The sequence below is a fragment of the Amphiprion ocellaris genome, chromosome 8, assembly GCF_022539595.1.
Source record: "Amphiprion ocellaris isolate individual 3 ecotype Okinawa chromosome 8, ASM2253959v1, whole genome shotgun sequence".
NCBI classification, from domain to species: domain Eukaryota; kingdom Metazoa; phylum Chordata; class Actinopteri; family Pomacentridae; genus Amphiprion; species Amphiprion ocellaris.
The window spans coordinates 10,107,579-10,129,581 of NC_072773.1; the positions used below are offsets into that span (position 1 = coordinate 10,107,579).

A 22,003-nucleotide genomic window follows, 5' to 3' on the forward strand; every position below is an offset into this window, starting at 1 on the left:
TTCCTCTTCTAGCTGTCAGACCTCGGCTTGTATCATGTCTTGCTTCTTCTTTGGGTCTGCTTTCCCCCATTGCTGGAAGTGGGTGGACCTGAGTCCCTGTCACCCAATGCACAGGTCCCCGATGATGTACTTCAATGGGCTTTCTGCCTGTATCACTGATGCGACTGCTGCCGACTTGTGTCCAGATCTTGTAGTGATGCCTGCACCGCTGACCTTGTCATCAGTGGAGTCTTTGTACAATGACCCTGCATTTTGCCACCTTGAACTCTTCAACCACCAATGATAGGGGTAGTTGTAGGCTGGCCAGACCTGATGCAGAGCCCTACTGACGTGAAGCTAGGTGGAATGCTGAGCCACCTACGGAGCTGTTTGTTCACTCACCCTCAATTCCTTCCACTGTTGTCATAGATTGTCAGTAGCCACAAGAGTCTTGGTAGAAGACCATGTTGGAAGAGCCAGGCCTCAAACTTGCCTGGTAAGTTTGAGTTCTCAATCTTCCCTAGCCACTTCTCAGCCTGCTTCTCCATCATGGAAACACTGCCCTGTCATTGAGTGATGAGTAGTACCACTTGCCGAGGCATTTGATTGGGTTTTCTCCAGTCGATGGTATGACCTCCCCTAGGACTTGGAGTTGGAACTTGTTTGTCACTTTATCATTTCTGATCATCATGCTCCTCGACTTCTTTGACTTGAACTTCATTCGAGCCCATGTTGGCACATTGTTGAGTGCCATCAGGATCCACCTTGCTTGTACATGGCTTGTTGTTGTTATGGTGAGGTCGTCCATGAAGCCTCTTATTGGAGGTTGGCAGATGCCAGACTCCATCATTGGCCTTCTGTATTACTTCCCTGCTGCTGTTATGAGCAGGTTCTTTCCCATTATGAACAAGATGGGAGAGATGGTGCAGCCCCGAATCCATTTCCTTGGGTACGAAGCACCCGTCTGATCTCGTCCAGGAAGATGGAATTATGCCTTTCACCCATATCCTGTACTGCAGTTTCCATAACCTGCCATACTGCTGCTCCGTTGAGAGTGTGCTGTTGTACTGTATCACTGTGTGGTTCACCAGCTACTCCGCAGCAGACAGCAAAGTCCTTCATAGGATCATCAACACCACCCAGAGGATCATTGGCTGTTCACTGCCCTCTTTGGACAACTTATTCTGCTCTTGCTGCCTCAGTGGAGCAGCAAACATTCTTAAGGATCAATCCCCTCCTGGACATCGGCGATCCCTAATACCTATATATGCACTTTGTATTTATTGATTATGCACTATTTACTAATTTTGTTGGAAATTTACAATGTCAGTGAAGAATTTCTATTCTATTCTATTCTGTTAATCATAGTACTTGTGTCCCTTCCAGCCATCATCAAAGCCGCATATGTCCCTTAGACCCACCCTTAATGACTGTGATTGGTTTAATACAAACCAGTCAGAGTGTTTTCAGAGTATGGCACATTGTGTGCTACAGAATGGGCTGTCTAAGAAATACTAGTTGGCTTCAGACACCTAACCTTAATGCACTCATACATACATAATAACCATATCCATAAAATGTTCCAAGCAAAGTGTTCAAAGTTTTAGCATCAACAGTCCCATCACTATGTTAGCAAATCCCCTGATTAACAGTTTGATGCAGAGTTGAGATTATTTGATCAAATGCTGTTTCTAACTTGAAGAATGAACAGTCGAACTGAACACTTTCTGTTTTCAGAAAGTCAGTTCTGATGAAGATCTTTCTGGAGGATTAATGTTTTTATTAAGCCTTACTTACATATGGCTTACTGAATGTACTGTTCTATGTGCTTTGTTTTATAGTAACTTGTAGCTCATTGCCTTTGCTGCACTGTGTTCAGTGAAAAACCTGTAAAAGACCACTATACAACACCTGCCATGTCAAGCTTCAGCAATTTTAATTTTGGATCCACGGTGATCTATCCTTGGTGGGGGAACCCAGCTTATTGGCCATCTTACCATGCCATCCTGGCAGCTCATCACAGCGACACCCTGCAGGGCTGACTGCGATGGCAGCTGATGTGATGTGTGGAGCTGCTGGATTGACAGGCAGAGTGCCTGAGATGCTGATCATTTTTGTCAAGCAGAGAAAGTAAAGTGCTGGAACAACCCATAAATGTTGAACCTGCCTAAGGGCCAGTGACCTGCACTGGCTGATTGTGGGCTTTCTGTCAAGGCATTGGATGCGTGTGTGTGAATGTTAGTGAGGGATGAGTCCATTAAGCTGCAGGGAAGTGTCTATTCAAAAAGAGAAAGGGGGAAAAGGTCAAGTCTGCTGCATTTGGTAAGCTGTTTTCTACAGTAGGTGGAATAATGCAATAATAAATAGCATGAACACATGCCTCGCACTGATATTCTCCTTATATTATACAAATAGGGTGCGAAAGTACTGCGTATGAACAGCATACAACTACTTTTCTCAGCCATCAGTGTCCATCGCATCGTTAATGTAGGCAATATATTCATAAGTAGGAAGTAGCAGAAAAAATGTGAATTGTGTATGCCACTGTTGGAAAATGTAATAGAAAAATCTGTTCTTGACAAGGGTGTACCTTTCTGCACTATTGAGCGCACCTGAATATAAGCAGCACCCACTGAATTTAAAAAGAAAAAAAAATCGTACATATATAGGCCGCACTTGTCTAAGCCACAGGTGTCCACATTGTAACATGAGATATTTACACAGAAAGATTTTTTTTAACTTCTAATGAAATAAAGGTTTTTTCTCTCCGAAAAGTGCCTGTAACACGGCAGTAACACGGCAGTAAAACGCATTGAGTCAGTTCACGCTGCCGACTCCAACGTCTCACCATCGATTCATTGATACCAAGCTTACGTGCAGCAGCTCTACTTCCTTCTTCGACAGGCAGATTGATTACCTTCAACTGAAAAACTGCATCATATGCATTTCTTCGTGTGTTTTCCAAGATGAGGCATGAATTAAGTCAAACGCACTCGCACTAAATTCTTCAGATCAGTCATTTTGCAATTCATGCACACACCCTGTTTGGTAATTTCATTGGTCTGACAAGGCTAAATGTATTGGCGGCATGAAGCGCGCCTGTAAAAATCTATACATTAGCTGCATCTTTGTATAAGCCACAGGGTTCAAAGCTTGTGAAAAAAATAACGGCTTATAGTCCAGAAATTACGGTATTTATGAAACTGTTCTACTTTTTCAAACTATAAACGGACCAAAAACCACAAACATAAAAGGTATTTTACATACATTTACCATGTATGTATATTCTAAAACTGGAAGTGTGAAATTGTATATTTAAACTTCAGTCTTTTCTTGTTGGCACTTGTTTGGTAATGTGGAGAACATATGTCAGTAACAGCCTACAAGTCCAGTGCAAGTGTAGTCATCTTTTTGTATTGTGTTCATGCGTAATCTGCATAAGAATAAATATTTTCCTCCATGTCCTCATTCCAAAAGCCAGGAAAATAAGACAGTCTTTTCATTGAAGACTTTGAGCACTGACCCTCTGTGTGAGGTTACTTCATCATGTGAAATCCTATAAATTCTTAGACAGACCTGTTGACACAGGTAACAGTAGAGTGGTGAAGGGCTGAACTGGCTTCTACTGCAATTATAGTTAAACACAAAACCATTAAAATAAGGTGAATTTGTTGACAGAAACCCTACAAAGAAATCCTAGTTAATTTATTGGGCAGTAGTTAATTCTAGAGTGACAATCAGATGAGATGAGGAACTGTGAAAGGTAAGTGTATTTCTGGTTTATTATATGCATCATTCTAATCCTCATTCTAAAATCTTGGTATGAATAAACACTCAATTGGTGACAAGAGGAAAGACTGAGCTAACTGTTACTCACATCTCTGCACCAGTTTTTACTCTATTTGTACTTATTAGTACCTGAATGACAATAAAACAAATGCATTATGTCCTTACAAGCTAGTTTATTATATTTTTCTAAAAGAGCTTTTGATGTTTTTCAAAGTTTTTAAATGTAAATTTTTGAGCAATTTAGTGTTATTTTACAAGTTTACAAGTTACAACTACTAAAATCACAAAAAGCATTAATTCACACGTTGAAAAAACACAAAAAAATCTTTATTTTTATAAATGGTAATTGTTTAAATCACTATCATTATTTTTATAGATACTTGTTTTTATATGAAAGATAAAATATGTATATTAACAGTTGAAAAAGAGCTCACAGGTATTTTTTTTCAATGAAGATAACATTAAATTAATCAGAAATCCAGTCTAGATTGTTAATGTGGTAAATAACTATTCTAGCTGGAAATGGCAAACTGAACAGTAGTGTGTGTGTGTGTGTGTGTGTGTGTGTATATATATATATATATATATATATATATAGTGCAATTAATGTATATACATTAATTGTACTGTGGGTTGTGCTACATGCAATAAACATGGATGTTAAAAACATTCTGAAGCTGGGAGACTTGCTACTATATTTTCTGTGAATAGGTATATCACATTCTTTAAAAAATATTTTCAAAAAATAAATTAATAAAAATGTACTGAATGAATTAAACATGACTTAGTAATTGACTGTACATTATAACACAGCAGGAGACATGGAGGCAGAGTAAGACTGAAAGAGCTGCATGGAGACTCCAGAGACTAATGAGCTAACTGCGGGGCGTTCTTCCTCATGTGACTGCTGTAATTGGGTCAGTCAATAGCCCTGTGTGGTGGTGCTACTGCTGGTTGAGAGGAGCTGAGAGCTGTCTGATGATGTGGGCTGCAGCAGCAGTAACCAGAGAGCTGCCTCCTACCAGCCAGTACAGTTAGGGCTGCTTGGACTGAGAAACAGTTTGAGTTACGAGAAGGAAAGCATTTCCCATAATGTTACTGCATTTGGGTTTTGCTGTTGGAACTGTTTAGCTGTACATCTTTTGGGTCAGTAATTTTACCCACTTGTAAGCAGTTGGTGTTACAAGACTCCTGCACATGTTCCATATGAGCACTGTGTCATGTCAGAGCACTAATGTTTGTAAATGTTTGTCATGGAAGCATTGACTGCATTCATTTAATTACTCAATGTTTCTTTCTACTAGGACATGTACCCAAGATAGAGGATGCAACACACCACAGCATTTATAGGCTACTATGCAGCAGCCATCTCCGGATAGGCCTTTAAAATACATAAAACTCAACAACAAAATCCATTAATAACACAAGAAAAGCACTCAGAGAGCGCAGTACTCTGCTAAGGCTGCTCAGTCATTGCATGATTTCTGATGAATAAGTCCTGATAAGTCCCCAGCGGTGGATTTGTAGTAGGATCGCAATTGTGTGATTGTCAGCAGGCAGCTTATGTAGTGTTCACCTGTTGTCATAGTTACAGTGACACCGTGCCACTACAAAGTAAGTAAAGTGTAAAAAGTAAACACACACTAAACAATATATACAGACATTAAAATACAGAACTGAACAAGAGAATCTGCACAGAACATGACAAGAAACAACCAATGACGTAACACTTTACAAAGACACTTTTGTTGTTTCTTCCTTTTAATTGTCATGCATTTTTGTACCTCTGCATGTGTTTCATACAGATGTTTATGGCTTCCAGTGGATAAACTCCTTGTGACCTTAGGCAAGGCAAGGCAAGTCTATCTATATAGTACAATACATACACATTTGCAATTCAAGGTGATTCATAAACAGATAAAAGAACATAACAGAACAAAAAGTTAAAGTGCATTAAACAGTAAAAAGAACACAGGTAACAGACAAGAAAAACAAAATGATGTAAAAGATTAAGTGTAAAATAAAATAAAAATACTGACAAATTTAGTAAAAGTACATCTGAAATTTTATATCTGGATAAAAGTGCTGTTATGCGCTTATTTAGTAGCTGTGGGGATAAGAATAGCCTGCAACCCACTGGCCTGTCCAGAGGCAAGAGTTCAGATATACAGTAATAAGTGTAACCTTCCTTGCAGTGTCATCATCAGGTTCAAATACTAATTTGACCAATACTTTGGTTTCCTACTGATGACATTGGTTTACTACGTATCTAATGACATTCCCATTAGCCTTAGCAATGCTTTGATTTAGTGCTAATGAACAAAGCATGTTAACTTGCTAAACTAAGATGTGGCAACATTTTCACTGAGTATCTTAGCATTTAGCTAATAAGCTCTGCTGAGCCTAAGTACAGCTTCTCACAGCCTATCTACACTGTAAAAAAATAAATGTTTTTTCAGAGTTTTTAAATTTAATTTTTTGAGTAATTTAGTGTTGTTTTACAGGTTTTCCCTTTCCTGTTAGTTATAACTAGTAAAGTCACAAAAAGCTTTAATTCACGTGTTTAAAAAAAACAAAAAAAATCAGTATTTTTATAAATGGTAATTTTTAAATCTGCAAAACATATCATTATTCATAGATACGTGTTTTTATTTGAAAGATAAAATATGTATAATAAAAGTTTAAAAATGCTAAATAATTTTTTGAACTGTTTTGCAGATTTTCAGTGCTTTTTAAAATGACTGATATCTAGTAAAATCACACTAAACAAACAAAAATTCAACAAAATAAAACTGAACAAACTAAAAAAAACAAAACAGACCAAAACTTTACATAATGTCAAAATGTTTTTTTTTTTTTAATTTGTTTTTTTTTTTACAATGTGTGACTGTAACATGTTTTACTGTATTTAGCAACAGTTACAGTATTCTACAATTTTTTTGGAAGTTTTTTTCACAGGTGAACAAACAAATATTTGATCAGTTGATACTGGAAATTAAGAGTGGAGTAAAAAGCTGGCCATCACATAGAGGGAGGAGGCGCAATGTTGTTCAGACACAGATCCCTTAATCTAACATCAGTAAAGAGCAGGAGGACAGTTTTCTGGGTTTGTCACCACTGTTATCTTTTGTTATCTAGCATTTCCGGTTTTGTAATTTAAAGTTAACAATTTCAAAACTGTCAGAGTCTGTATCCAGTTCTTGAGTTCTTATTTTGGAGTTGAAAACAATGAAAGTAGTGTTAGAAGGTCTTAAAGTGTGTGTAAAGTCTAATTTATGACTTGGCTAAGAGCATAAGCTAAAACCTCATTCACTGGATGGTGAGGAGCCTAACCCAGCAGCTGACCTATACTGTGCACATGAGACTGTGTATCGCCAGTGTGTGTGCACGTACTAATGAATGTTTACATGAAATGCTGTCAGGCTGAGTGGGCGTTAACTGGAGACTAGCGTACATTCCTTTCTAGTTAAGTGTTTGCAGCTCATCTTTTTCTTTTCAAGGTTTTCACAGTAATTATGGAGGTTTCTCCTGCAGCTGCACTAAAACCATATCTGTGTACATAAACCGGATGAGAGGGTGAAACAAGAAGAATGTGTTGTTTGGTACTCTGCACTGAAACAGCTCCACTTAGTTTTACCTGAAAGGAGCTGCAGCTATTTCATTCTTTTATCACCTCTATATTCTGACATTACATTTTTCATTTTTATTTTTATTAAGTCTGGAAAGCTTGCCAGAAATTTGTCTTTTTCGCCCATAAATACTGTGAACCACTGCATAGTCTCACCTTAAACACATATTTGTATGTCCAAAATCTCTGTCCAAAACAAAAGGGAAACATGTCAGATGACAAATGTGTAATAAATCCTCTGCCGTCTGCTCTTCCCACAGTTTTTGTCGTTTGGACTTTCCTCCAATTTTTACTGTCTTATCAAATCTGAATGTATCAGGAAATCTTACATCATTTACCGTATGTTTGCAAGAGGAAGCAGAAAGTCACCCATACAATACCCATACACATCCTGCAGGAAAATTAGTCACCACTTCCATGAAGCTCAGAAATTCTTCCTACAGAATGGCCAAAATAGCTGAATCAAAGTGGCAATCTGAGAAGCTTTGCTTGTTGCTGATGGGTTAATCTGTAAATAGGACCTTTCCCATTTCTTTGAAATAAACTGGAGCTCTAGAATCTGAGTAGTGTAACCAAAGAGCACCTTTCCTCTCCTATGACTACTGAGAATTCACAAGGATGACCCAGAGATCCCCTCCTTAGAAAACAAGTTTTTTTTTTAGCTGAAACGACTGATATTTTTGTGTATTAAACTGAATATATCAGTAAGTGAATAAGAAGTCAAGAAGCATTCCGCAAGATATGCAGAAGAATTAGGTTTATATTATTTCCCAAACAGGCAGTAAAATAAGAAACTGGGTCATTCAATCTGGACAAACAACTTTATTTCTGGTAATGCATCTATACACTGTACATTCAGTCACTGTAGTATATAAGCATAGCTATTTTCAAACATAATCTCATAAAGTCCTTTACTTTACAATATAGTCCGTGTCGTTAGAGAAGGGAACAGTGTTGTTGGAGGAAGAAAAAGGCATGAAAAGATGAAGGAAACAAGGGAGATAGATGAATAAGCCAAGCTTTTTTTCATACTGTATATGTGGCATTAATAAATGAGAAAGCTTACCTCTTACACAAAAATATTTCTAGAACTGTATATAGAATTAGCAGCAGCACAGGGCTAAAACGATACATGAGGATGAGGGAGAAACAATCTGCAAGGTGGCGTAGTCGTGTGTGTGCGACCCATACTGCAGGTCTGCTATCTGATGCTGAACATACTGTTAAAATATATATGAACTGGTGAAAAAAGTCATTCAATATAAAGACTCTACAGTAAAAAATAATGAAAAGAAATGGATTAACATGTTCATGTAGGGAATATTCTCTTACGCACTGCATTAACTGTTTTTGAAACGTCTCAGTTATAACACAAATTCAAAAAAACAAAACAAAAAAAACAAGACAGCTATTGTAAGAAAAGATTTCTTTTTGAAAAAGGAAACACCATGTACATATATTATACAATATTGTAAATGAAAAAATATTTACATTTGTAAATCCTTATTCAAATCTTCACACTGGCTAGTATTTGTCTATTAATATGGACTGTTATTGCTGCTTTACTGCCCATTATTTAGCAAAATGATTCTCCTTTAGAAAACAAGACGTCATTAAACAGCTTTTTTCTTTTCGGCGGGAGAGCGAAGAGCCAAATGTCATTAGTCTCCCTTTTTTTTGTAGAAAACCATGAGTAACGTAAACTACACATAGGCTATCAACTCTTTTGAGTGTAAAAACAACTACAAAATGTACCAATTTTAGTTCTGCCAAAGTCACAGATGCAGTGTTGTTCTCCGTGCAACATCAGTAATGTCGGATAAGAAACGGGCTTTCAACATAATGCCCTATTATCCTCGAAGTGTCCGCCTCAGGACAAGTCAGCAAACTGGGAATAAACAGTAAAGTTTTTATGTACAACCCAAAGTAACAATTCACCGAAGCAAGTGGCTTTTCAAGATCTTCTATAAAAATTGTCTGAACATGCATATCATTGATATCAAATGAAGAAAAAAAAAGCACTCATTCAGAACAAAAAAAAGCCTTAAGCATCTTAGCATTTGTTCAGTTGTTCTCTGCACTGAAAAAAGAAAAATAAAACATTTGTAAACTGGTTGGATTTAGGAATACTGATAAAAGAAGTGCAGAACAAGGAGGGGCTGTTAATTTGAAACCTGCAAACAGTAAATCTATAAGATGCCCCAACGCCAGCAGCTTCATCATCAGTTTTCCTTCTCTGGAAACCTTTCGCCCAATTTCAGGCACTTGAGGTTGTCCAGCATTGCATTGATTTTTTTTCTTCTTTTTTTGTTGTGTTTTGTTTTTTTTCGCAAGTGTGAAGTTTTTTCTTAAGAACAATACACGACTTGTTGCTTTTTTCAATTACAATTTCCTCTTCTAAATAAGAAAAAAATGCTTTATATTGCATAACACAATAAAACCCTTACATGTACAGTATCAATGCCCAATAACTGACTATATGTATGGCAAACGTTCTCAAATTTCATGCATAAAGAAAATATGAGTTTTCTATTGAAAAAAGTGAACATAACAGACAAGCAATAAAGTATCTCCACGTTTAAAACAACATCAACAACCAAAGGAAAATTAGCATTAACACAATGTACATTCTGATTGCATTGTACCCCCTGTGTGATGGCCGGTTCACGATCTCCACCTTCTGAATAAAATCGGACTTTGCTTTTTGTTCGTGCTCCTGCAATTCAGCTCTGTGTTGTCAGATTTGTTATGTGTTAGAACCGGGTGCTCAAGTGTCAATTATATTACAAGGACAGGAGAATGTCTTGTCCAACACTTTCCAAAAATTCCAGACTGCATCAGCAAGCAACAGCTATACTTTTTTCTTTCTGTTTATTTACAATACTTTGCCTTAGTAAACAGAACAACTTTTTTTTTTTTTTTTTTAAATTGAAGATGCATATAATCAACGAAATGCTTACTGGATTTATATGTTAGCACTCATGTATAAGATGATGTTTTCAAAGAAAGACTGAAGATAATAGTGCGAGTACAATGCATTATAACAGTATTTTGTTATGACAAAGTGCGATTCATTATTGTAAAGTAAAAAAGAAAACAACATCATATACTTATATTTACATACCTTAATTTAATTAAAATGAACATTTTGTGGTTATTGACAAGAGTGTCCATCCAGTCCACTGTGACTTCAAAGATGATGATGCCAATTTGAGTAAAAACATGCCGGCGCTGATCACGCAAATGTTACAGGACAAGAAAACAAGGCAACACTCACATCTGGAGTATTTTATCTTTAGAAGATAAAAACTTCAGGGTTTTGACCCAAATGCTTAAAAAACATATGGCAACCAGTGTGTGTGTTTGTGTGTGTGCATGGTGGAGACGGCTGGATATTGTTGCTGATCACCAAAAACAAGTGCTCACTAAAAAAGGTGCCTCTAAGTCAGCATGTTTCTATTTTCAATCTTCAATCCAGGTTTGATCCCAAGAGAGAAAAAAATTCAACCTGAATGGAAATAAACAATCTTATAAAACGTGAGGAGAAGATGAGTTGCCTCTGAGTGGACTGTGATGACTTCCTGAAAAACCAACAAAACCACGGTGGCACGGTGGAAAGTTCATTTGCATGTTTTGTTTACCTTCTAATTTTTCTGTATCTTTCATATTTTCCAACTCCAACAGCACAGAGAAACAGGGAAATGCTCTTCTTTTTCTTTACACATTGCTATGTTGTCCTTAAATAGCTTATAATGTCTTCAAAATCCTCTGTCTTCAACGTGGCAGGAGAAAGTGGTGGAGGCTTTGTCCAGAACTGGGGGTTACGTGTGAGACCAACACTCCTGGCCACACTGCTACAACACCTCTTAACAGCTGTGTAAATCCAATAGAATATGATCTTCTTTTAGCAGTTATTAGCACAGTCCCCACGCCTCACCTCATTTCCTTGTCAGAGAAAATGTAGGGACAGCCACACATCGTGCTGCGTATCTCTTTTCTGTTATTCACTGTGATCCAGTTTTCACTTCTCTGAGTTTGGAAGGTGCGAATCAGTGCTTGATTTAGAAACATGGGTTTCCTTGTTGCCATTTCTGGTCATTCTTCAAGGGAATCACTCACGAGACTTTTCATGGGTGTGGATGAGGGCACAGCTCCACATTTCTTTTTTCTGTCTCTGGTTGGAGGGCGAGAGTCTCTGTATGCTTTTGTGTTCTGGGGGTGCGAGTGTGAGGGACAGTGACACAATATGTCTGTCCCAGGCCTCCTGAATAGAGTTTGAAAAGGGTAGAGGATGTTGGGGTGGATCATAGCAATGAGAGGGAATAGTTAGGTAGTGGAGCTGACCGCTGGGTTAGTTGTCAGCTGGCATGTCCTTGGGTGTACCGTCTTTGTGGCTGGTGGATTTGGGCCAGAGTTGCTGCTGTAGCTCCTTCACCACCCTTTCCAGGTGCTCTCTGGCCTCCCGCTCCTGCAGCAGGTCTGCTCGGAGCTGCTCACGGTCAGCTTCAGCATGCTGAAGCTTCATCTGGAGGTCCTCGATCTGGAAAAAAGAACACAGAAATCCGCTGAATCTATGCAGCAGTGGAAACGTGACTCCTGGAACATTGTGTCGCTCAGACCCTGCACACTTGCATACACTAATTATGGCTCTCTTTCATTCATTTGCCATTTCAACACTGCAGACTACCAGAACATCTGCCCCAGTCTACACACCAGTGTTTCTACTGTAGTACTTGTGCAATGTTCATGTTACCCACACAAGCAGAACTGACCTCTGAATACTGTTAATGATGACATATGTGTGATAATTACGAAACCTATGGAAACTATTTCAGACCAAATAACGCAGAGACACAAACAGAAAGGAAAAAAAAACACAAAAAAGACAAAAACCCTCTCAAAGTTAACAGGGATGCTTCATGTAAGCTGAAATACATCATTGCAAAGTATTTCCTCAATCCTCACATGCCAAACTCAGTATCACATGGTGATATGACTGTCATGAGTTGTCTGGCCCATCTCTCCCACCAACCAGTGTATTTATTGAAGTTATGTGATAAGACAAAATTACTTAACTACTGTTTTAGTCCAACCCAAGGCCAAATATTGCGAGCTTGGGAATAAAAATTTCTGCAAGACATCATCAGTCGGGGATTTTCCAGCAATGAACTCGCTGCACTGGCAGACTGGCTTCATATTTCCAAAAATTTAACTTCTGTCTGACACAATCATTTCCGGTTTATCTAGATTTCATTTTACAGTCATTGATGTCTCTAAACAGTGGCATTTTTAGCAAAATAATCTTTGAGAGCACTCAGCAAACGCTGAAAATTACTGAAGTTTTTTATTGGCTGCAACAACTTAATACATTTTGTCTTAATGATGGCTTTCCAAAGAGTGCAGTCTCTGCAGAGAGGCACACAGACACAGCTAGAGAGCACAATCTCCTTCTTGTTTTGTCTAATCTGCATTTCCCATAGTGCCCGAGGGAAGTCAACGTCTCTTCCTGTTTCCTCTTTGAGGGGGACTTATCATACGTCTCAGGGCTACACCCATTTATTTTTGCCTGGGGAAAAGGAAATGTGTTTTTTTCCTGCCTTCTCTGCTGACCTTGAGAGCATTTGCGAAAGTGAAAAACTGCATTAGTGTGAGTGTGTTGATATAATCGTCTAGACTTTCTACCATCACATCTCAACACACTATCCTAATAATGTTTATCTAAATGCACAACTTGGTTTGGCTATATTTCTATCCATTCCCTAATGTTCCTCAAATATATTATGTAGGGATTATTTAAGTTTTATAGCCTATAGTTAGACAAAGCTTTTTCAACATATGCTAACTGACCTGTGCAGAGTACTTTGCGCGGAGACGTCCAGCCTCACAGCCTTTATCACAGACCCTAAGCTGTCGGGCCTGCTCCAACTCCCGCTTCAGACGGATCCGTGACTCATTGGCTTCCTTCATCTTCTTTTCACTCTCGGCTCGCAGACGCTCAATTTCCTTCCTCAAGTTGCGCTTTGCCTCGGTTGCCTCGCGCAGCTTCTCCTTCTTGGCCACTCGCAAGAACTCCAGCTCCTTTGAAGAAGAGATTGGAGAAATCAGACTGTTAGTCTGAAGGTAATGCTTATAGAATTAATCAATTAATCAATTTAAAAAGTTGTTTTCACAAATTGAAGTGATATCTAGGAAGAGTCAGTGATAAATAACTGTTGTGGATGCCAGTGGATAATACAGCATCAGTCACATGTCTGCTTTACTTTGTTTCTGAATTGTTGACACCTGAGAGAAGTTTGCTACGGTAGCCTGCAGTATCCATGTCAGTGTTTACATTGAGCCAAGTCAGGGGTTAGGGCAATGTGTGGGCTGACAGAAGTTGGGTTTCCTTCCTCCGAAGCACTGAAAGAGTACGAATGTGTGTCTGTGTATGTTGCAGTAACACGCCCATAGCCTTCTCATGGGAACCTAGCAGCTGAGACAAACATATCTGTCATCAAGCTTTGTTGAGTCCTACAGAAAGAGTGAAAAGAAACAATCCCTGTCACACCCTTTAGTCTACAACAGTTTTACATAAGAACTCTTGCAATCCCAACAGGATTAGGGTTCATTCAGTGAAACACAGGAAAAAGTATGCCTGTGAGTCGTAAAGACCATTTCTGATTTAGGTTGTTGCTTGGCTGGATTTGTGGTGACTCTCCACAGCTCCTCTCTGGCTTGATGGAAAGCGAAAGTGGAATTCTGTCAAGCTGGAATCAGTTTTCTTTGCTCAGGCTGCATCTTATGTTGCTCACCCACACAGTATCCTTTGTCGGCATTTACTTGTTGTCTGTCCAAGACCAAAAATAAAATGGAAGTCTGGCCTTTCCCTTCACTGCAACATCCGCTCTCGTTGTTATCACTTGCCAACTCATGCTAAGCTTTGTGGACAGTGAGGACTTCTAATCCACTTTTGCATTTTGATGCCTGAGCTAAAGTGATTTCCTCAGAGTGCCAGCTTTGAAAAGTTTCTGTCAAGTCTGATTTTAAGAATGTAAGGAAAGATTTAAGGTTTGTATGGTTTGTGATTGGCAGTTACTGGGAAATCCCACTATTCCATCCAAAAGTGGTAAACATCAGTCATCACTGAATCACAAAAATGAAATGACTTAGTATGCAAATATACTGCATGCTAATTCATGAATAAAGTGCCTTGTCTTATATATGGTCTTTAGTGAAGCATTTTTTTCTTCAGTCTTCTGGTGAAACCAAAATCTCAATTCAGTCAAGTCCAAGTCAAGCAAAATTTGGAACCAATCAAGAAAACTCGTTCTCATATCAAATGAAACAAGTTAAAGCCAAGTCTCATATCACTGGAGACAAGTCTAATGGAATTTGTTTGTCCCTGAGGACAATTATGCCTCGTCTCTGAATGAATACTGTTAAAGTTGCACAGTAGCATGTTTTCCTTTCAAATCTGAATAGTCAATAGTGAATTAACAGTGTTTTCATATTTTCTCAAAAGCATTTCACTACAGGGAATAATTCAAGTTCAGAATGGTCAAGTCAAGATCAAGTGTGTGAGTTGATGAGTAAAATTCAAAATGTAAATGTCGGTGTGATGACTGTCGAGTTGCTAGTCGTTTAATTCTGCCTTCAGTGTTTCTGCTCAGTTGGACTAAACGCATCTTGCATTCATCTTTGTACATAATGTAAGCATATTAAACTGATATCTATATTCTCGTTTGACATAAAGACACATCCATCCATACAATGATTTGAATGGAACCCTACCTGCTGGAGGCTTCGTTTGGCCTGCAGAGCTGATCCCAACTTTTCTTCCTGCTTCACCCTCATCTTAACAATCTCATGAAGAAACTTCTCTTTTGACTCTTTGGAGTCCAGTCCACTGTCCAGTGCCTGACGAAGGCTCTCCAGCTCTGACTCCAGCCCAAGCTCTGGAGGAGTCACAGGGACTGCGACAGGTGCAGCTCCAGGGGCAGTGCCTTCGGCCGACGTGACAGTGCAGATGGGCCCTTGGACGCCTGGTGAGCTCAAGTCTTTGGCTGAGCTGCTGGATGAGGTGAATGATGGTGACGACAGGGAGGACAATGATGAAGTGACTGTTGGAGCAGAGCAGAAACACAAGAGAGGGTGAGATTAAAACAATGAGACGTCCTGGCAGTGGTAAGTAACTGATCAGCTGAGCTTGTCAATATTAGCTCGTCAGCTGAGCCCTGCAATAAACAAGAAAACACATGTAAACACTATAAAAAGATCTGTGGTGCCGGCACAGCGTTATTTGCTTACATTCGTCACGACTTTCCACTTCAATCTCCACCTCTGAATCTTTGTCGTCCTGAGACGGTGGCAGTGGTGCCTTACTGGCTGTGGAGGACGGAAAGCAGGGGACCTCTGGTGTTGGGGGTGGGAGCTCCCCTGTGGCTCTTCTCTTCCGAGACCTGGAGTTGGGGTTGGCGCCCTCGCCTGGGGGTTCACCTCCACTTGGGTGTGAGGTGCTGGGTACCGACGGGGACATAGGACCCACTTTCCCCAGAGGCAGTGGTGTGAGGGCCACATTGGGGGCCACAGCGTTCTCAAGGCTCTTGTAGTTGTAGAAGCTAAAAGAAAATCATGCAGTTTTTCAGCTTCATAATCTACATAAAGGTTAGTTGATTAAGAAGAGATGAATTCTGAATTTAAGGAGAGACAGCTAATACCATATTGTATGGTCCTTTGTGAACAGCCTATGCCAACCAGGGTAGAAAAACATTCAAATAAAGTGCCTACAGCTATTTCCTCCCACTTCAGGAGAAAGTGGGCCAGATCAACTGTGATATGGTGAAGCCTGATCTGGCAGCATCATGCCAAGTGGGTGCCCACAGTATGAGTGTGTGTCAAATGTGTGTGAATGGTGGCGTGTGGGAGGCTGCGGTAGAGTCAGACTTGACCCCTGTGACACCAACCCACCCAGACAAGTGAGAGCGCATGCTGGGAGCTTACCACATCCAGCTGAACAAAACGGCTGTCAATCCTTGCCTTAAAAGCTTCTCATAGAGTCTAGATATTTCATTGTTTTAATTGATTTTCGAAGTGTTGTTTGGTGAGATTGTCTTCCATTTTAGATCTAGTTCTGGTGTGCTCTGCTGGGCTCACCTGTCTCTCAGCAGGGCCAAAGGGTGACTGGAGGGCTCCTTATCACCTGCAGAGATGTGGGGGGACCAAGGTCTAAAAGCTGAGGGCCTCTGCCTGGGCTGAATGCAGTTAATCCCCTGAAAAGAGACATTGACAAAGCCTTATATAACAAGTAATAAAAAACTACATTTGTAATGATCAAGCGACACAGTTCAATAACAGTATAGAGTTATGCATGGTTTCATTTCAAGTCTGTAAATGCAAACATAGATGTGATACTCAAGTTTACACACAGTACTGCTGTCCATTGAAAAACATATTGTACAAAAGTCTAAAAGTGGTCTTTGACCCTTGGTAGGATCTAGGAAAAAATGATGGTTTATCCACATCATGCAAATTTAGACAACCAAATATTTTAGGGTTTAAATATCAACTACTTAGATGTATCCATACAATCAACTGTGCTACAAAAATGTTTTTGTTCTTTGAGTGAAGAGGTTTCAGTATGAAGATTATTTGTTGAAGACCGTCGAAGTATTACTCTATGGTAGATTTTTTTTAGAGAATATCGATCTTCACATGGGACATCCATCACTACATTGTGGTTATATTCTGTTTCACAGCTCTCAAACTTCTTTCCATTGTGGGGCTCTTGGTGTCTACAGTTACCTCCTCTGTTAGCACAGCTTGCCAAATCTAAATTTAAGCACTCCCCTCATCCAAAAACATCCATATAATATTACATGACATCTCATTTCATAGACCATGCATCACAATCCTCATCATGAGCATCTCCTTCCTGAGCCTAACAACACCAACCTTATTTGAGGCAGACAAGGACTGTAGCCAGTCGTGCTGCTTCTCTTTGTCGGCCAGCGGGGATTGTGACGGGAGGTCTTCATGCTTGGACTTTTTCATCGGGATGGGATCACATGCCTAGAAGAAAGGAAGATTTGTTTTAAAAATGGAAGATAGCTTATATTCCCTATATAGCTTCAGTTTACGTACTACTACAATGGTTGAATGTGCAAACACATTTAGGTTGATTTGCTCCATGTGATATGAATGTATCATAGGTAGCCCACTTGGCAGCTGACCAAAGACTGTGTCACTAGAATGTCAGTGAACTGAAAATGAACCCAATACTGTCAGACAAACCAATAACTATGTGTGTTTGTGTGTGTGTGTGTTTATGTGGATGCTTGATAGAGGAGTGCCAGCAGATGTGTCTGTTGGCTGAAGTGCAAGTGTGTTTATATTTAGGTGTGCTATTGACTTTGTGTGTCTGTGCGCGTTCTGGTGTTTGTGAGGAAACTAAAAAGTTCGCCCAACCACACACCATCAATCGAGGCAAGGGCAAAGCTTCACAAACTTGTCACATGCAGTATCCAATATAGCTAGGTGTGTTTGCTCATGGGCAGCCAAGAGAGGAGGCAAGAGGTGACTGGGGCAGAGTGTGTGCCCATTTGTGTGTCAGTCTGTCACACACAGATACACCCATACAGACAGACAAGTGGGGGTTTGTTTCTCTTTCCTCCCTGTTAGGCTGGCTTTGTAGCTATGACCTCAGCCTCTCCAAGCTGTGGCTGTCACTAGTTGCCACACACTGAAGCGCACACACCAGCTAAGAGCAACTGCAATGACTGAACAGAATACATGTTTCTCAAAAGTAATACCGGTGTTTTCTTTTACAGGATTTCATATCTGACAAAGGTGTAATTTATTGTTAAAGGGTTATAGAACAAATGTGACATATTCTGAAATATAATACTTAGATTTAGCTAATAGTAATTTGACACTATTTTGCAGAAACAACGAATCATTGAAGCTGCAAAATTCTTGGTGTCTGTTGAAGTTGAGCTGTTGAACAGTTTGTGCTTAGTTTAATCGTACACATTCTGTGTGTTTTACTCTTCCTCAGTGTTTCGAGGTCACGTGTTGAAATGGAGGTCACATGGAATGTAGATCTGGACTGGCTCTATCAAAGGAATAATATTTCTAGATGGATAAATTCACCCATATTCATGCACTCATTCAGTTCTTTCTCTGGTTCTCTTCGTGGTGCTCTCTCACTCTTGTTTTTTCTCTCTGAGGATCTCCCTCAGGAATCTACAGTGTTTTGCCAGCAAACTGCTGCAGTGTGCAAGAGAGGCCAGAATACACAGACTTTCTAACTCTGTCTCTCTTCTGTCTTTCTGTCTGTCACACTCACACAACACCCTGTGTAGCTGTGTGGTGTCAACAGGTGGCCATTTGTCTCTCTCCATATATGTGTGTGTGTGTGTGTGTGTGTGTGTGTGTGTGTGTGTGTGTGTGTGTGTGTGTGTGTGTGTGTGTGTGTGTGTGTGTGTGTGTATGTCTGTCCCTCTCCACCATATTGGCAGTGCGTCATGCTATGCCACGTCTGTGTAATCAGAGCAGCTCTTGCAGGAAAGTAGTATGGCTAGACGAATAAATACCTCCGAGGTCTGCCAATGTGGCAGCTGTCCACGATCTACCATGATGTATAACTCTATGAATTTCATATATGATTTTTCAAAACAGCATCAGAGTGCTTAAGTGACCAAGAGTGTTCTTTATTTTCTGAACTTCAAATGCAGAAATGATAAGGATTTCAAACGAGACAGATCAGACATTAAGCCTTTATTTTAAGAGCTTTTTTTTTTTTATTACAAGGAATTCTAACAGGGGCTGCACAGTGGCGTAGTGGTTAGCACTTTCGCCTTGCAGCAAGAAGGTCCCTGGTTCGCGTCCCGGCTTTCCCGGGATCTTTCTGCATGGAGTTTGCATGTTCTCCCTGTGCATGCGTGGGTTTTCTCCGGGTACTCCGGCTTCCTCCCACAGTCCAAAAATATGCTGAGTTTAATTGATTATTCTAAATTGCCCGTAGGTGTGAATGTGAGAGTGCTTGTTTGTCTTTGTATGTGGCCCTGCGACAGACTGGCGACCTGTCCAGGGTGTCCCCTGCCTTCGCCCGAGTCAGCTGGGATAGGCTCCAGCTCCCCCCGCGACCCTAGTGAGGATTAAGTGGTGTATAGATAATGGATGGATAATGGATGGAATTCTAACAGATGAGATATTTGTGAATAGACACGGTCAAACCAAGCACCAAACTGAAACTTAGTGTCATCTTTTACTCCTGTGTTGTGCCCTTTGTCTAGAATTTCAATACATCCGATAAAAAAGTGTCTGCATTGAACAGTTACTGAATCTCGTTTATGTTTAGATTGTTAATCCATGTATCTCCATTGTAAAACTGATATATCAATTTAATGTTCACACAGTAACTTCTGAAATTACTTGTCTTATTTTTTAGGACAGTTTTATTAGAAAAAAGTTTTTAAAAACTATACGATGCATGTCAGTTAAGCCCTTAGCACACATTAGACTAGACAAGCTGGAATTTGCTGATCATTGCTGATTTGTGTCAAGGCACCACAGGACATTTTCAACTCATGGTGGCATTGATCCATCTAGGATCAGTCGTTCTCTGGGTATAATAATAGTGCTGGACCAACCAACTGAAAAAATATAGCCAGTCCTAGAGTCATACATACCTGAAAGGGGTTCATGAAACCAAAACTTCAGCCCAAAAAAGTGCTACATTAATTCAATTCAATTAATTAAATTTATGTTACTTCACTGGTCACAATATACGATTGTTTTCATCATGGTCACAGTATTTAGGAATTCACTGTATTGTAGCTAAAATACCTGAAAACCCAACTAAAAGGAACAAAGCTGGATTGAGTGAGAGAAATGTGTATGCAATGCATACAAATATTTTTAACAAACTTCTTAATTTATTTTTAGGGTTTAAGATTCCTTTCTTTATAGCAAAATTTTTAAATTTAAGTGATGCACCGTTACACAGATGCTAACAAAGACAGACAATACAATAGTACAGAGGAGTCTTGACTGTGGATGGTATTTTTATGGGTTATCTAGTGATGAAGAGATGTCCTACTTATCACTGCAGTAAAACAGGACTAGAGGCAAGTGGCTACTGCCAGCAGTTCAGCCCAAAGAGTGGCTGATCACACACGCATGCGCGCACACACTTAGTGCTGGCTCTGGGCAAAGCCTCTGTGCCACGTGCCAGTCCTCATCTCGTGGATTACCAGTTGCCAACGCTGCGGTTCTCCACCAGGGTGAGATCCGGTCGCAGTAATCTTGGATGGAGGAGAGTGTTGAGGGGTCAACAAAATTGGCAGCTGAGCTTGTGGGGGCTCAGCAGCAGGCACTTCAGGGAGGGAAATATCTGCATGTCTAGGTTACTGAACAGTGGGACTGTGAGGCATGAGGCAAACAGTCAGGTTGGGAAGTCCTATTTAAAAAGTGTCAGTGGCACTGGTTGTTAGGGACCCACGGGCTGGTTTCAGGTGATCCAGGGCAAAAATCAAGAGGGTGCAAAGAGTGGTGTAATTTCACCATAATTTCATTAACTTGAAATGATTCCATTATAGTGTATGATATCTTTCTATGTGGGTCCATAAGGATTGGACATTATCGAACAGGAGCTCTGTGGCTGAAGGTGTGGCATGAATACATGAGAAATCCTCTTGCAATTGACACACGTGCACATTCATATCCACACATACTGAGACCCTGACCGAGGGGTCAGTGAGACACTTTTATTGGAAACTTGACAGTGCTCTCCTGATAAGTCTCTGACTTACAGCAGCACTGCTGCAAAGACATGCAAAGAATTGCAGGTGCGCACACACATTCATGCCCTTTGCAGCCCACCCCCTTTATGATCTGTGTGGATTATACAGCATAGACAGGATGTCACACTTCTAAGATAAAGCTTTCTGATTACCTGGGGTGTGTAAGACATGCCGTGACATTGTCTATGTACTCTACTCCAACACCTCTTGCTGAGAACATGACACCTTTGTATCTACGTACTGGCATTACACTGGTATCTAGGGGATGACTATGGCCTTTATTAAAAGTCAGATATGATTTCATTATAAAAGTTGCAGAGCTCTGTGCTCTAAGCTCTAGGTTTTTGGCATGATAATAACCAAACAATGGTACAACATATCACAACTAGACCTTTGAAGTACATATCTGTCAAATGCTAATTCAGCTCACTTCACACATGGCAGTTAGGAATATCCCCTGCATGAGAAACTCGCAAAGCACCAAGTCATGAGGCAGCATACGTGGAAATAGTGAGAACGTCATGCTCATCTCAGCTGCCATAAGGGGGCCCCGTGCAAGGGGTTCATGCATGAGCACATGTCTATGCAGGGGATATGGGTGGATATGTGTTAGTATGGCTGCATGTGTGTGTTTGTGGCAGAGACAACTTGGGTGGGGTGAGAGCAGTCTTCTTGGTAAAAGACTGTCTGCGTCTTTTGAAAGTCCTCACAGTTTCAGTTCCTGTGTCTGCAGGTTATTGGTGGCTGTCATAGTGACTTAAAACCCTATGAATACCATTCTTTGGAGAATGTACAGTAATAGACTTCATAAAACTTTGGTGAAGCC

At 40.0% G+C, this 22,003-nt stretch overlaps 1 protein-coding gene across 1 annotated transcript in view; it reads right to left on the bottom strand.

Moving 5' to 3' along the window:
• Window positions 1-8,203: 8,203 nt before the first annotated feature.
• The window catches only part of skia (v-ski avian sarcoma viral oncogene homolog a), a 97,969-nt gene continuing 84,169 nt past the window's right edge, over window positions 8,204-22,003 (bottom strand). Inside the window, exons 2-7 of the mRNA XM_055013283.1 lie at window positions 17,327-17,443; window positions 16,529-16,644; window positions 15,683-15,993; window positions 15,167-15,495; window positions 13,244-13,474; window positions 8,204-11,936 (exon numbers count right to left, since the gene is read on the bottom strand). Of these exons, the coding sequence (XP_054869258.1) occupies window positions 11,748-11,936; window positions 13,244-13,474; window positions 15,167-15,495; window positions 15,683-15,993; window positions 16,529-16,644; window positions 17,327-17,443 (1,293 nt within the window). The 3' untranslated portion in view covers window positions 8,204-11,747. The remainder of the gene's footprint in view (window positions 11,937-13,243; window positions 13,475-15,166; window positions 15,496-15,682; window positions 15,994-16,528; window positions 16,645-17,326; window positions 17,444-22,003) is intronic.